Below are 13659 nucleotides of genomic sequence, written 5' to 3'. Positions count from 1 at the left end.
ACCTGCATAACTGGGAGTGTGGAATAACACTCAATAAGCAGTTCATATCCTAAATAGCAAGGCTGTTAAATGCTCATGTTCTGATTTATAATCTCATTAGCCAGCTGTCAGAATAACATGAAAACTGAGTGTAAGAGTCTTCAGGTCAAACAGGTCCCAATGTATCAACTTTATCTCAATGGCAGCACTCGTTTCTGAGGTAATAGGTTATAGTTCAAGCCACAACTAAATCGATTATCGATGTGGAGAAAGTGTTGCCCCAACAAAGCTGTTACTTTTTAAATGAGACATTAAATTGAGGTCCCGTTTCTCCAAAGTAAATTTGATAAAATGGGGTAGTTTTGATATTGAACAGGGATCAATTAGCTAAATAGTCTTTCCTCCTCCTCCTTTCAAATATTTAATCTCCTTAGAATTGGCCCCATGACAGTCTAGATTAACCACATACTGCTGGTCCAATTATTGTCACTCTCTTTGTTGTCCTTAGGGGAACTGCATCCTGGGATAGTATGCTGTCCTCCATTGTGCGTACTCTTCCACGTCATTCACCCACTGGGGATGTTGTATCCTTTTGCAGATAAGCGAGATCATTGAGGTGAAGAAATTTACTCTCATCTTTCGGGAATTACTACACAACTTCATGGACCAGTGAGACTGACAGAAGCATTGTGTTATCACATTTTGTTGCATTTTTGGGATCAATTAGGAGTGTCCCTGTTCCTAATTTCCAACTGTCATTTCTAGAGCCAGTGAGCTTAAAAATGTTCTCAGGATGTGGCCAGATTTGTTGTCAATATAAATTCACCTTGAGAAGGGAGTAATCAATGACCTCCTTCCAACCCTTTAATTCCTATTGTGTGATGGTGTGAAGTTGAAGATTTTAGAAAATTGTGTCAGTGAAGATGGCAATATGAAATAAGGTGTGGGTGCATCAGCCATGTCTCAGAGGGAGCATTCTCAACTTGGAGGTGGTGAGTTCAAAACACATTCCAATGATTCAACACAGAATCTAGACTGACTCTGCAGTACTGAGGAAGTATTACACTATCGGTGATACATCATTTTGGGTGAGACAAGATCTTACGAGTCTTCTCAGGTGAAATAACAGATCCCAGATCTATATTTGTCCTTCAAGCAACATCAATTTTACCTTTTTTTTTAGATTACTTACAGTGTGGAAACAGGCCCTTTGGCCCAACAAGTCCACACCGACCCGCCGAAGAGCAACCCACCCAGACCCATTCCCTATACCTAACACTATGGGCAATTTAGCATATCCAAATCACCTAACCTGCACATCTTTGGACTGTGAAAGGAAAACGGAGCACCCAGAGGAAACACACGCAGACACAGGGAGAATGTGCAAATTCCACACAGACAGTTGCCCGAGGTGGGAATTGAACCCAGGTCTCTGGCGCTGTGAGGCAGCAGTGCTAACCACTGTGCCACTGTACCGCCTGAACTACAACAGTGACAATGCTTTAAGATATAGTCCTTCATCAACTATAAAATGCTCTGAGATGCCCACAGGTTGTCAATGGTATTATATCAAAGCAGACCATAAGATATAGGAGCAGAATTAGGCCATTTGGCCCATCGAGTCTGCCTCACTACTGAATCATGGTTGATGTTTCTCAACCCCATTTTCCTGTCTTCTTCCCATAACTCTCGATCTCTTCACTAATCAAGAACCTATCTCTCTCTGTCTTAAATATAGTCAATGAATTGGCCTCCACAGCCTTCTGCAGCGATGAGTTCCAGAGGTTTACCACCCTAGGCCTGAAGAAATTCCACCTCATTTCAGTTCTAAAGGATCCACCCTTCACTCTGAGGCTGTGCCCTTGGGTCCTAGTCTTTCCTGCTAGTGGAAACATTGTCTCCACATCCACTCTAGGAGAAAGTGAGGACTGCAGATGCTGGAGATCAGAGCTGAAAATGTGTTGCTGGAAAAGCGCAGCAGGTCAGGCAGCATCCAAGGAACAGGAGAATCGACGTTTCGGGCATAAGTCCTTCCTGAGGAAGGGCTTATGCCCGAAACGTCGATTCTCCTGTTCCTTGGATGCTGCCTGACCTGCTGCACTTTTCCAGCAACACATTTTCAGCTCCACATCCACTCTATCAAGGCCTCTGAGTACTCTGTAAGTTTCAATCTCATATGCCAACATATCTTTCCTTAGATACGGAGCCCAAAACTGTTTCACAGTATTCCAAATGCGATCTGACCAGAGCCTTATGCAGCCTCAGTAGTTCATCCCTGCTTTTGTATTCTGGGCCTCTTAAAGTGAATGCTAACATTGCATTTGCCTTACTAACTGCCAGCTGAGACTGTATGTTAACCTTAAGAGAATACTGACCAGTTGTAATACCTTGCAATGAGGGCGACCTATTCTTTCCATTACTCGACCCTTAGTGTCTCCAGACATGGCTGAGCAAGTTATTAGAATTGCTGATGAGACCCATCACCAGGCCAACCCAGAGAGGTGGAATAAAATTGCTAATGTTACCCACATGCAGAAAGGAAATTTAAAAGAAAACACTTTCTAACGGGGTTGACTAATGCTAGCAAATAATTCCTGAGTGACTATGTGGATGCTTTGGGCCATTTCTGTACCTTGAAGTGTTTGGAGAGACAGGGTGGGGCACCCTGCTGGAGATTCACTCGAGGAGAAGAAAACAGGGAATTCGTGAAAGAATGGCTGTTCTTGCAAAATTATTGTTAACACGTTCTTAATTCCTTTAATCAGTATCAGAGCACAGCAGTTCTAGCTGTGGCACGTGGAAACAGAGCTGAGACATTTAATTGCTCACTACAACCCGTCATGATGAAAATGAAACAAGGATATGGATGTGTTTCATGGAACTCTCATCCCTTGGACTCTTGGACAGGTCAGTAAGGTAAAGTCATCATAGTCCGACCAGACCATAGGGTTGCTCTCTCATTAATAGTTTAACCTGAGGGTCACCGTGCCTCAGGCAAGGGGAGAGGTTGAGAAGGAGAGTCCTTCATGGTAACCTCAGCCAGTACAGGAATTGTACCCACACTGTTGGTGTTACGCTGCATCACAAACCAGTCATCCAGCCAACTGAGCTAACTGACACTCAAGTGAAAAATGCTTCCAAGGCAATTTCACTTTCCAGGAAATTCAGGCCAATGTATTTTTCATTTGTTGCTTTAGCTTGCCAGGAAATTTGGGCCTGAATTTTGAAGCAAGTTTCAGAGAATACTACCATAGACCAGTTTCTCTCCAGTATGATGTACCATCTGGGCCAAGAACCACAATCTGCTGCTCTGTGCATGACAATGAGAATGGTAACTAACAATCCAGACAGGTGTGCAGATGTTCAAAGACCCCAACACTCAAAGTAAATGGGAATCAGTGTGTGTCAGGATCAACAAACTCTGTAAAAGTCCATCTCCAAATTTCAATCCTGACAATTTTAAGGAAACCCTTTTAATAAAGTGCAGTAAATGGGAAACAGAAAGGGAAACAGACCAGAAGATCACATTAGTTTGTATAATATTGACCTCATTTCCAATGAAGTGATGGTTATTTTCACCTTGATTTCGAATGTCGTGAGCTGAATTGCTTTGTATTGTTTATTTCTATGTTACTATATCAATGATTCTGTCAGAAATAGTTGTATAGCAGGTTTTGGAACAGTCAACAAAGACTTGTTCTGAAGATTTCATTTTCTTTGCCAGATCTCCTCCTCCCATTAGCTGTTGTCTGTGTGATCTCACGGGATATGAACCTTGCAACAGCAACACCCAAACTGACACTGTCCTTTCTAACACATTACTGTCTGAGAGTTTGCTGTGTGCACATACTCTGTCCCATTTCCCACATCACAAGAATGTAGCTACATTCCAATGGTAGTACTTCAGGGGCTGCTTTGGGGGGCCTTTTATTTTGAGAAGGACGCAATATAAATACAAGTCCTTTGCTGTTTTCATGGAATGTGGTCATTACTGGCATGGACAGCATTCCTTGCTTATCTTTAAGTATCTTTGAGAAGGTGGTGTTGATTAACATTCTTGACCTGCTAGTGTCCATCTCATGTTGTTACATGTGCTATGCTGTTAGATAGAGATCTGCAATATTTTGACGCAGCGATGATGAAGGAATGAAAATATATTTCCAAGGTAGTAATCCTTATGTTGAAACCCAATTGGAGGAAGCATTGAGGGCGGCAAGGGCACAGAATGTAGTTTGAGTGTGAGGATCTCAATGTCCATCACCAAGAATGCCACCGCTACTACTGACTGAGCCAGCTGAGTCCTAAAGGGACAAAGCTGCTAGACTATCTGTGCAGCAGGTGATGAGGGAACCAACAAGAAGGAAAACTTTACCTGACCTCATCCTCACCATTGTGAGATGAAACCCATCTTCATATTGAGGATATCCTCTATCGTGACAGTACTGCTATGCTAAACAGGACAAATGTTAACAGATCTAGGAACTTAAAACTGAGGCACAGTAGGCTATCGTCAGCAGCAGAATTATTTTCAACTACACTGTGGTAACCTCATGGCCTGGGTTATTCCAGGCTCTGCCATTACCAGGAAGCTGGGAAATCAATCTTTGTTCAATGCAGATTGCAGGAGCACATGGCAGGAACAACAACAGAGATACCTAAAACTGAGGTGTCAATCTGTTTAATCTACAACACAGGAGTATTTGCATAACCGCCAATAAAGCAGCATGCGACAGGCCTAAACAATCCCACAATCAATGAATCGGATCTAAGCTCTGCCCCGTCCAGTCATGAATAAAGGTGGGTAAAAGCAACCAACTGGACATTGAGGCACCTCAATTATCTCCATTAATAACAAGGGAGCCTAGCACATCAATGCAAAAGACAAGGCTGAAGACTTTGCAATAATTTTCTACCAGAAGTGCCAGTTGGGTGATCCATCTCAACTTCCTGCTGACAGCCCCAGCAGTCAAACAGTTAATTCACTCCACGATACTGCTGAAGACAATTGATACTGCAAAGGTGATAGGCTCTGATAACTTTCTGATAATGGTACTGAAGGTGTTGCATTTTGGTAAGGCAAATCAGGGCAGTACAGTACAGTACAATTAATGGTAGGTCTCCAGGGAATGTTGCTGAACAAAGAGACCTGGGGTGCAGGTGCATAGTCCCTTGGAAGTGGAGTCACAGGTAGACAGGATGGTGAAGAAGATATTTGGCACACTTGTCTTTATTTGTCAGTACATTGAGTATAGAATTGGGATGTCATGTTGTGGCTGTACAGGACATTGGTGAGGCCACTTTCAGAATAATGTGTTTAATTCCGACCTCCCTGCTATGGAAAGAATGTTGTGAAACTTGAAAGGGTTCAGAAAAGATTTACAAGGATGTTGCCAGGGTTGGAGGGTTTGAGCTGTAGGGAGAGGCTGAATAGGCTGTGGCCTTTTTCCTTGGAGTGCTGGAGGCTGAGGGATGACCTTTATAGAGGTTCATAAAATCATCAGGGGCATGGATAGAGTGAATAGCTAACGTCTTTTACTAGGGTCAGGGAATCCAAAGCTAGAGAGTATAGGTTTAAGTGAGAGGGAGAAGATTTAAAGGGGACCTGAGGAACAAATTCTTCACATAGTGGGTGGTGCGTATATGGAATGAGCTGCCAGAGGAAGTGGTGGAAGTTGGTACAATTACAACTAAAAGGCATCTGGAAGGATACTTGAATAGGAAGGGTTCAGAGGAATATCGATTAAATGCTGGTAAATGGGACTAGATCAGTATAGGATATGTGGCCAGCACAGTCGAGTTGGATCAAAAGGTCTGTTTTGATTCTGTATAATTCTATGACTCGTTCTCCAGAAATTGCTGCGCCCCTAGTCAAGCTGTTACAGTACAGCACTGGCATCTACACAACAACGTGGAAAACTACCCAGTTTGTCATGTAAACACAAAGCAGGAAAGCTGGCCAATTACTGCCCTGTAAGTTGACTCTTGACCATGAACAAAGTGATGGAAGGGGTTTTTCTCATGTGGCCCTTGCAAAGGAATAATCTGCTTACTGATAATCAGTTTGACTTTCACAACAGGCACTTGAATTCTGACCTCGTTAACAGCCTTGGTTCAAACATGGGCAATGAAACTGATCTCCAGAGGGATGTGAGAGTGACTGTCTTTAACATTAAGGCGGCATTGAACTGAGTATGACTTCGAGGAATCCGAGCAAAGCTGGAGTCTGAGGGTCAGGGTAACACTCTTGTGATTTGAAGTCATAACTGGCACAAAGAAAAATGGTTGTGATTGTTAGAGACCAGTCACTTCAGTTCCAGGAAATGATTGGGTTTGTCAGGGTGCTGTTTGAGATCCAACAATCTTAAACAGTTTAAACAATTACCTTTCCTCCAGAACACTGCGGTGAATAACTGTCTCCCTAATGGCTGGACACAAGACACAAGTCAGAATTGTGATGGGACACTCTTCATTTGCCTGAATGGGTGCAGTTCCAACAATACTCGAGAAACTTGACACTGTCCAGGAAAAAAAGCCCACTTGATTCCAACTCCCTTCTTTGCTGATGCACGTGGAAGCAGTCTATACACCTATAAAATGCACTGCAGTTACTCAGCAAGGCTCTTTTGATAGAACTGTACAAACCTGCCACCATTCATAGGGCAGAGGAGCGGCAAGATGGAATTTAATTTGGTTAAATGTGAGATATTGCGTTTTGGTAAAACAAACAAGGGCTGGGCTTATCCAATTTATGGGAGGGTCCTGGCTCATGTTGTTGAATAGATGGAACTAGGAGTGAGTATAGTAGTTGGGAGGTCATGTTGCGGCTGTACAGGACATTGGTTAGGTCACTTTTGGAATATTGTGTGCAATTCTGGATTCCCTCCTATCGGAAGGATGTTGTGAAACTTGAAAGGGTTCAGAAAAGAGTTACAAGGATGTCGCCAGGGTTGGAGAATTGGAGCTACAGGGAGAGGCTGAATAGGCTGGGGCTGTTTTCTCTGGAGCATTGGAGGCTGAGGGGTGACGTTATAGAGGTTTATATAGTTATGAGGGGCATGGATATGGAAAATAGACAAGGTCTTTCCCTGGGATGGGGGAATCCGGAACTAGAGGGCATTTGTTTAGGGTGAGAAGGGAAAAATTTAAAAGAGACCTAAGGGGCAATGTTTTCACGCAGAGGATGGTACGAGTATGGAAATGATCTGCCAGAGGAAGTGGTGGAGGCTGGTAGCATTACATTTAAAAGGCGTCTGGATGGGTACATGATTAGGAAGGGTTTCGAGGGAATGGGCCATTTGCTAGCAAATGGGACTAGATTTATATAGGATATCTGGTCAGCATAGATGAGTTGGACCGAAGGGTCTGTTTCCGTGCTGTACATCTCTAATGACTATAACTCTATAACTTTGACTCAATTAATGAATTCACATTTTTGGATCATTGGAAACTCTTTTGGGGTAGAAGTGACCTGTACAAGAAGGACGGATTGCACCTAAATTGGAAGGGGACTAATATACTGGCAGGGAAATTTGCTAGAGCTACTCAGGAGGATTTAAACTATTAAGGTGGGGGGATGGGAACAGGGAGATGGTGAAGAAAGAGATCAATCTGAGATAGGTACAGTTGAGAACAGAAGCAAGTCAAACAGTCGGGGCAGACAGAGACAAAGCAAAGAACAAGGTTGGGCTGATAAATTAAATTGTATTTATTTCAATGCAAGGGACCTAACAGGGAAGGCAGATGAATTCAGGATATGGTTAGGACCATGGGACTGGGATATCATTGCAATTACAGAAACATGGCTCAGGGATGGGCAGGACTGGCAGCTTAATGTTCCAGGATACATATACTACATTAAGGACAGAAAGGGAGGCAAGAGAGAAGGGGCAGTGGAGTTTTTGATAAAGGATAGCATTACAGCTGTACTGAGGGAGGATATTCCCAGAAATACATCCAGGGAATTTATTTGGGTGGAACTGAGAGATAAGAAAGGGATGACCACCTTATTGGGATTGTATTATAGACCCCCTAATAGTCAGAGGGAAATTGAGAAACAAACATGTAAGGAGATCCAGCTATCTGTAAGAATAATAGAGTAATTTTTGTAGGGGATGTAACTTTCCAAACATAGTTTGGGACTGCCATAGTGTTAAAGGTTTGGATGGAAAGAAATTTGTTAAGTATGTACAAGAAAAGTTTCTGATTCAGCATGTGGAGGATGTGGTGGAGGCTGGTACAATTGCAACATTTAAGAGGCATTTGGATGGATATATGAATAGGAAGGGTTGGAGGGATATGGGCTGTGTGCTGGCAGGTGGGACTAGATTGGGTTGGGATATCTGGTCGGCATGGACGGGTTGGACCGAAGGGTCTGTTTCCATGCTGTACATCTGTATGACTCTATGTGGATGTACCTACTAGAGAAGGTGCAAAACTTGAACTACTCTTGGGAAATAAGGCAGAGCAGGTGATTGAGGTGTCACTGGGGGAGCACTAGGGGGCCAGCGACCATAATTCTGTTAGTTTTAAAATAGTGATGGAAAAGGATAGAACAGATCTAAAAGTTGAAGTTCGAAGTTGTAGACATGCCAATTGTGACGGTATTAGGCAAGAACTTTCAAAAGCTGATTGGGGGCAGATGTTCGCAGGTAAAGGGATGGCTGGAAAATGGGAAGCCTTCAGAAATGAGATAACAAGAGTCCAGAGAAAGTATGTTAGGGTGAAAGGAAAGGCTGGTAGGTATAGGGAATGCTGGATGATTAAGAAATTGAGGGTTTGGTTAAGAAGGAAGCATATGTCAGGTATAGACAGGATAGATCGAGTGAATCATTGCAAGAGTATAAAGGCAGTAGGAGTATTCTTAAGAGGGAAATCAGGAGGGCAAAACGGGGACATGAGATAGCTTTGACAGATAGAATTAAGGAGAATCCAAAGAGCTTTTACAAATACATTAAGGACAAAAGGCTAACGAGGGAGAGAATAAGGCCCCTCGAAGATCAGCAAGGCGGCCTTTGTGTGGAGCCGCAGGACATGGGGGAGATACTAAACAAGTGTTTGCATCAGTATTTACTGTGGAAAAGGACATAGAAGATAACGAATGTAGGGAAATAGATGATGACATCTTGAAATATGTCCATATTATAGAGGAAGAAGTGCTGGATGTCTTGAAACACATAAAAGTAGATAAATTCTCAAGAATTGAGCAGGTCTGTGGGAAGCTAGGGAAGTGATTGTTGGGCCTTTTGCTGAGATATTTGTATCATCGAAAGTCACAGCTGAGATGCCGGAAGACTGGTGGTTGGCTAACGTGATGCCACTGTTTAAGAAAGGTCATAGGGACAAATCTGGGAACTATAGACCAGTGAGCCTGACATGGGTGGTGGGCAAGTTGTTAGAGGGAATCCTGAGGGACAGGATGTACATGTATTTGGAAAGGCAAGGACGGATTAGGGATAGTCAACATGGCTTTGTGCATGAGAAATCATATCTCACAAACTAGATTGAGATTTTTGAAGAAGTAACAAAGAGGATTGATGAGGGCAGAGCGGCAGACATGATCTATATGGACTTCAGTAAGGAGTTCAAGAAGGTTCCCTATAGGAGACTGGTTAGCAAGATTTGATCTCATGGAATACAGGGAGAACTAGTCTTAGGGGACGGCACGGTGGCTCAGTGATTAGCACTTCTGCCTCACAGGGTCCCAGGTTTGATTCCAGCCTCGGGCGACTGTGTGGAGTTTGCACAATCTCCCCACGTCTGTGTGTGTTTTCTCCGGGTGCTCCGGTTTCCTCCCACAGTCCAAAGGTGTGCAGGTTAGGTGAATTGGCCATGCTAAATTGCCCATAGTGTGAGGTGCAATAGTCAGAGCGAAATGGGTCTGGGTGGGTTACTCTTCGGAGGGTCGGTGTGGATTTTTTGGGCCAAAGGGCCTATTTCCACACTTTTGGGAATCTAATCTGATCTCTAATCATTTGGATACAGAACTGGCTCAAAGGTAGAAGACAGAGGTGGTGGTGGAGGATTGTTTTCCAGACTGGAGGCCTGTGACCACTGGAGTGCCACAAGGATCGGTACTAGGTCCACTACTTTTCATTATTTATATAAATAATTTGGATGTGAGCGTAAGAGGTACAGTTAGTAAGTTGCAGATGACACCAAAATTGGAGGTGTAGTGGACAGTGAAGAAGGTTACCTCAGATTACAACAGGATCTTGATCAGCTGGGCTAATGGGCTGAGAAGAGGCAGATGGAGTTTAATTCCGATAAATGTGAGAAGCTGCATTTTGGGAAAACAAATCTTAGCAGCTCTTATGCACTTAACATAAGGTCCTAGGGAGTGTTGCTGAACAACGAGACCTTGGAGTGCAGGTTCATAGCTCCTTGAAAGTGGATTCGCAGGTAGATAGGATAGTGATGAAGGCTTTCCTTTATTGGTCGGAGTATTGAGTACAGGGGTTGGGACGTCATGTTGTGGCTGTACAGGACATTGGTTAGGCCACTGTTGGAATATGGCGTGCAATTCTGTTCTCCTTCCTATTGGAAGGATGTTGTGAAACTTGAAAGGGTTCAGAAAAGATTTTCAAGGATGTTGCCAGGGTTGGAGGATTTGAGCTAAAAGGAGAGGTTGTATAGGCCAGGGCTGTTTTCCCTGGAGTGTCGGAGGCTGAGTGGTGACCTTATAAAGGTTCATAAAGTCATGAGAGGCATGGATAGGATAAATAGACGTCTTTTCCCTGGAGCAGACGAATCCAGAACTAGAGAGCATAGGTTTAGGGTGAGAGGGGAAAGATATGAAAGAGACCTAAGGGGCAACTTTTCACGCAGAGGTGGTACATGTATGGAATGAGCTGCCAGAGGAAATGGTGGAGGCTAGTAAAATTGCTACATTTAAAAGGCATCAGGATGGGTATATGAATAGGAGGGGTTTGGAGGGATATGGGCCGGGTGCTGGCAGATGGGACTAGATTGGGTTGGGATATCTGGTCGGCTTGGACGAGTCGTACTGAAGGGTCTGTTTCCGTGCTGTACATCTCTATGACTCTGATTGCCTGGGATGTTAATTGCTGAATGTTTATAAAGCTAAGTTTTATGATCTTAGGCGAAACTAAAGATCAAAGTAGGTTCAATTCAGAAAAAGATAAATCATCTTACATAAGGGCAGTTTGTGGAAATCTTCAAGTTGTGAAAGTATGTGGAAGTTGTCAGGTTGGGAGAACTAAAATAAATCCATGCTAGATGGAAACACCTAGGCCATCATAATCGGAAAGAGTCAATTAATTAGAAATTAAAGAGTTAAGATTGGACTGATACTACATTGGGGTTGAGTGACTATAAAGAATATTGCTGGGAAAAGAACATAGAACAATACAGCGCAGAACAGTCCCTTCGGCCTTCGATGTTGTGCTGATCTGTGAACCAATCTAAGCCCATCCCCCTACACTATCCCATCATCATCCATATGCTTATCCAAGGACTGTTTAAATGCCCCTGATGTGGCTGAGTTAACTACATTGGCAGGCAGGGCATTCCACACCCTTAGTAAGGAACCTGCCCCTGACATCTCTCTTTAATATATCACCCCTCAATTTGCAGCTATGCCCCCTTGTACAAGCCAACATCATCTTCCAAGGAAAATGATTCTCACTATCCACCCTATCTAATCCTCTGATCATTTTGTCTCTATTATATTCCCTCTTAGCCTTCTTCTCTTCAATGAGAACAGACCCAAGTCTCTCAGCCTTTCCTCATAAGACCTTCCCTCCAGACCAGGCACCATCCTAATAAATCTCCTCTGCACCTTTTCCAATGCTTCTAATTCTTTCCTGTAATGGGGCGACCAGAACTGTACACAATATTCCAAGTGAGGCCGCACTAGCTTTTTGTATAGTTGCAGCATGACATCATGGCTCCAGAACTGATAAACTCAACCAATAAAACCTAACACAGCGTATGCCACCTTAACAGTACTATCAACCTGGGTGGCAACTTTCAGGGATCTATGTACATGGACACCAAGATCTCTCTGCACATCCACACTACTAAGAATCTTCTCATTGACATAGTATTCTGCCTTCCTGTTATTCTTCCCAAAGTGAATCACCTCACATTTATCTACATTGAACTGCATTTGCCACCTCTCAGCCCAATTCTGCTGTTTATTCAAACCCACTGCAACCTGCAACATTCTTCCAAACTGTCCACCATTCCACTGACTTCAGTGTCATCTGCAAACTTACTAACTCATCCACCTATGTATGGTCCTAGTCATTTATAAGAATGACAAACAGCAGTGGTCTGAAAACAGATCCTTGTGGCACACCACTAGTAACTGGACTCCAGGCTGAATATTTTCCATCAACCACCACTTACTGCCTTCTTACAGAAAGCTAGTTTCTAATCCAAACTGCTAAATTAGCCTCAATCCCATGCCTCTGCATTTTCTCCAAAAGCCTACCATGTGGAATCTTGTCAAAGGCTTTACTGAAGTCCATGTACACCACATTAACTGCCCTACCTCATCCACATGCTTGGTCACCTTCTCAAAAAACTCAATGAGGTTTGTGAGACACGACCTGCCCTTGACAAAACCATGTTGACTATCTCCAATCAAATTGTTGCTTGCTAGGTGAGTATAAATTCTATCTCTTATAATTCTTTCCAAAACTTTTCCTACAACAGACGTAAGGCTCACTGGTCTATAATTACTTGGGTCGTTTCTACTGCCCTTCTTGAACAAGGGCACATTTGCAATCTGGTACTAAACCTGTGGACAATGACGACTCAAAGATCAAGGCCAAAGGCTCCACCATCTTCTCCCTAGCTTCCCAGAGAATCCTCAGATACATCCCATCCGGTCCAGGGGACTTATCTACTTTCACACCTTCTAGAATTGATAACACCTCCTCCTTACTAACCTCAATCCTCAGTCTTCTCTTGTTCAATATTCTCCTTTTCCTGAGTGAAAAAGATGAGAAATATTCGTTTAGCACCTCTCCAATCTCCACAGTGTCCACACACAACTTCCTACTTCTGTCTTTGACTGGCCCTATTCCTACCCTAGTCATCCTTTTATTCCTCACATACCTATAGAAAGCTTAAGGTTCTCCCTTATTCTACCTGCTAAAGACTGCTCATGTCCTCTCCGTGTTCTTCTTAACTCTCTCTTTAAATCCTTCCTAGCTAATCTGCAACTCTTCATCATCTCATCTGAACCATCTCGTGGTTGAACCTTTGTTGGTGTTCATAAAATCTTTCTAAATTGTCAGATAGCTTTTCTTTTCCCCTTTTTCCTAACTCAGTACGTTGACAGGCCGACGAGGGGAGAGGCCATTCTAGACTTGGTGCTCGGAAATGAGCCAGGGCAGGTATCAGATCTTGTGGTGGGAGAGCATTTTGGTGATGGTGACCACAACTGCCTCACATTCTACATAGCTATGGAGAAGGAGAGGATTAGGCAAAATGGGAGGATATTTAATTGGGGAAGAGGAAACTATGATGCGATTAGACATGAGTTAGGAAGCATGGATTGGGAGCAGTTGTTCCATGGTAAAGGCACTATAGACATGTGGAGACTGTTTAAGGAACAGTTGTTGCAAGTGATGAATAAATATGTCCCTCTGAGACAGGCAAGAAGGGGTAAGATAAAGGAACCTTGGATGACGAGAGCAGTGGAGCTTCTCG

General features: G+C 43.3%; 1 protein-coding gene across 3 annotated transcripts in view; it reads left to right on the top strand.

Annotated features, from left to right (window-relative positions):
• Positions 1 to 13659, top strand: part of LOC122548955 (tubulin delta chain-like) — an 81668-nt gene that overhangs the window by 64233 nt on the left and 3776 nt on the right. For all 3 annotated transcript variants that reach the window (XM_043687971.1, XM_043687972.1, XM_043687973.1), the window contains 2 exons: positions 488 to 563; positions 2745 to 2886. In XM_043687971.1, the coding sequence (XP_043543906.1) occupies positions 488 to 563; positions 2745 to 2886 (218 nt within the window). The remainder of the gene's footprint in view (positions 1 to 487; positions 564 to 2744; positions 2887 to 13659) is intronic.

The sequence above is a fragment of the Chiloscyllium plagiosum genome, chromosome 4 (genome assembly GCF_004010195.1).
Source record: "Chiloscyllium plagiosum isolate BGI_BamShark_2017 chromosome 4, ASM401019v2, whole genome shotgun sequence".
NCBI classification, from domain to species: Eukaryota; Metazoa; Chordata; class Chondrichthyes; order Orectolobiformes; family Hemiscylliidae; genus Chiloscyllium; species Chiloscyllium plagiosum.
This window is presented reverse-complemented; position numbering and strand designations above follow the sequence as displayed.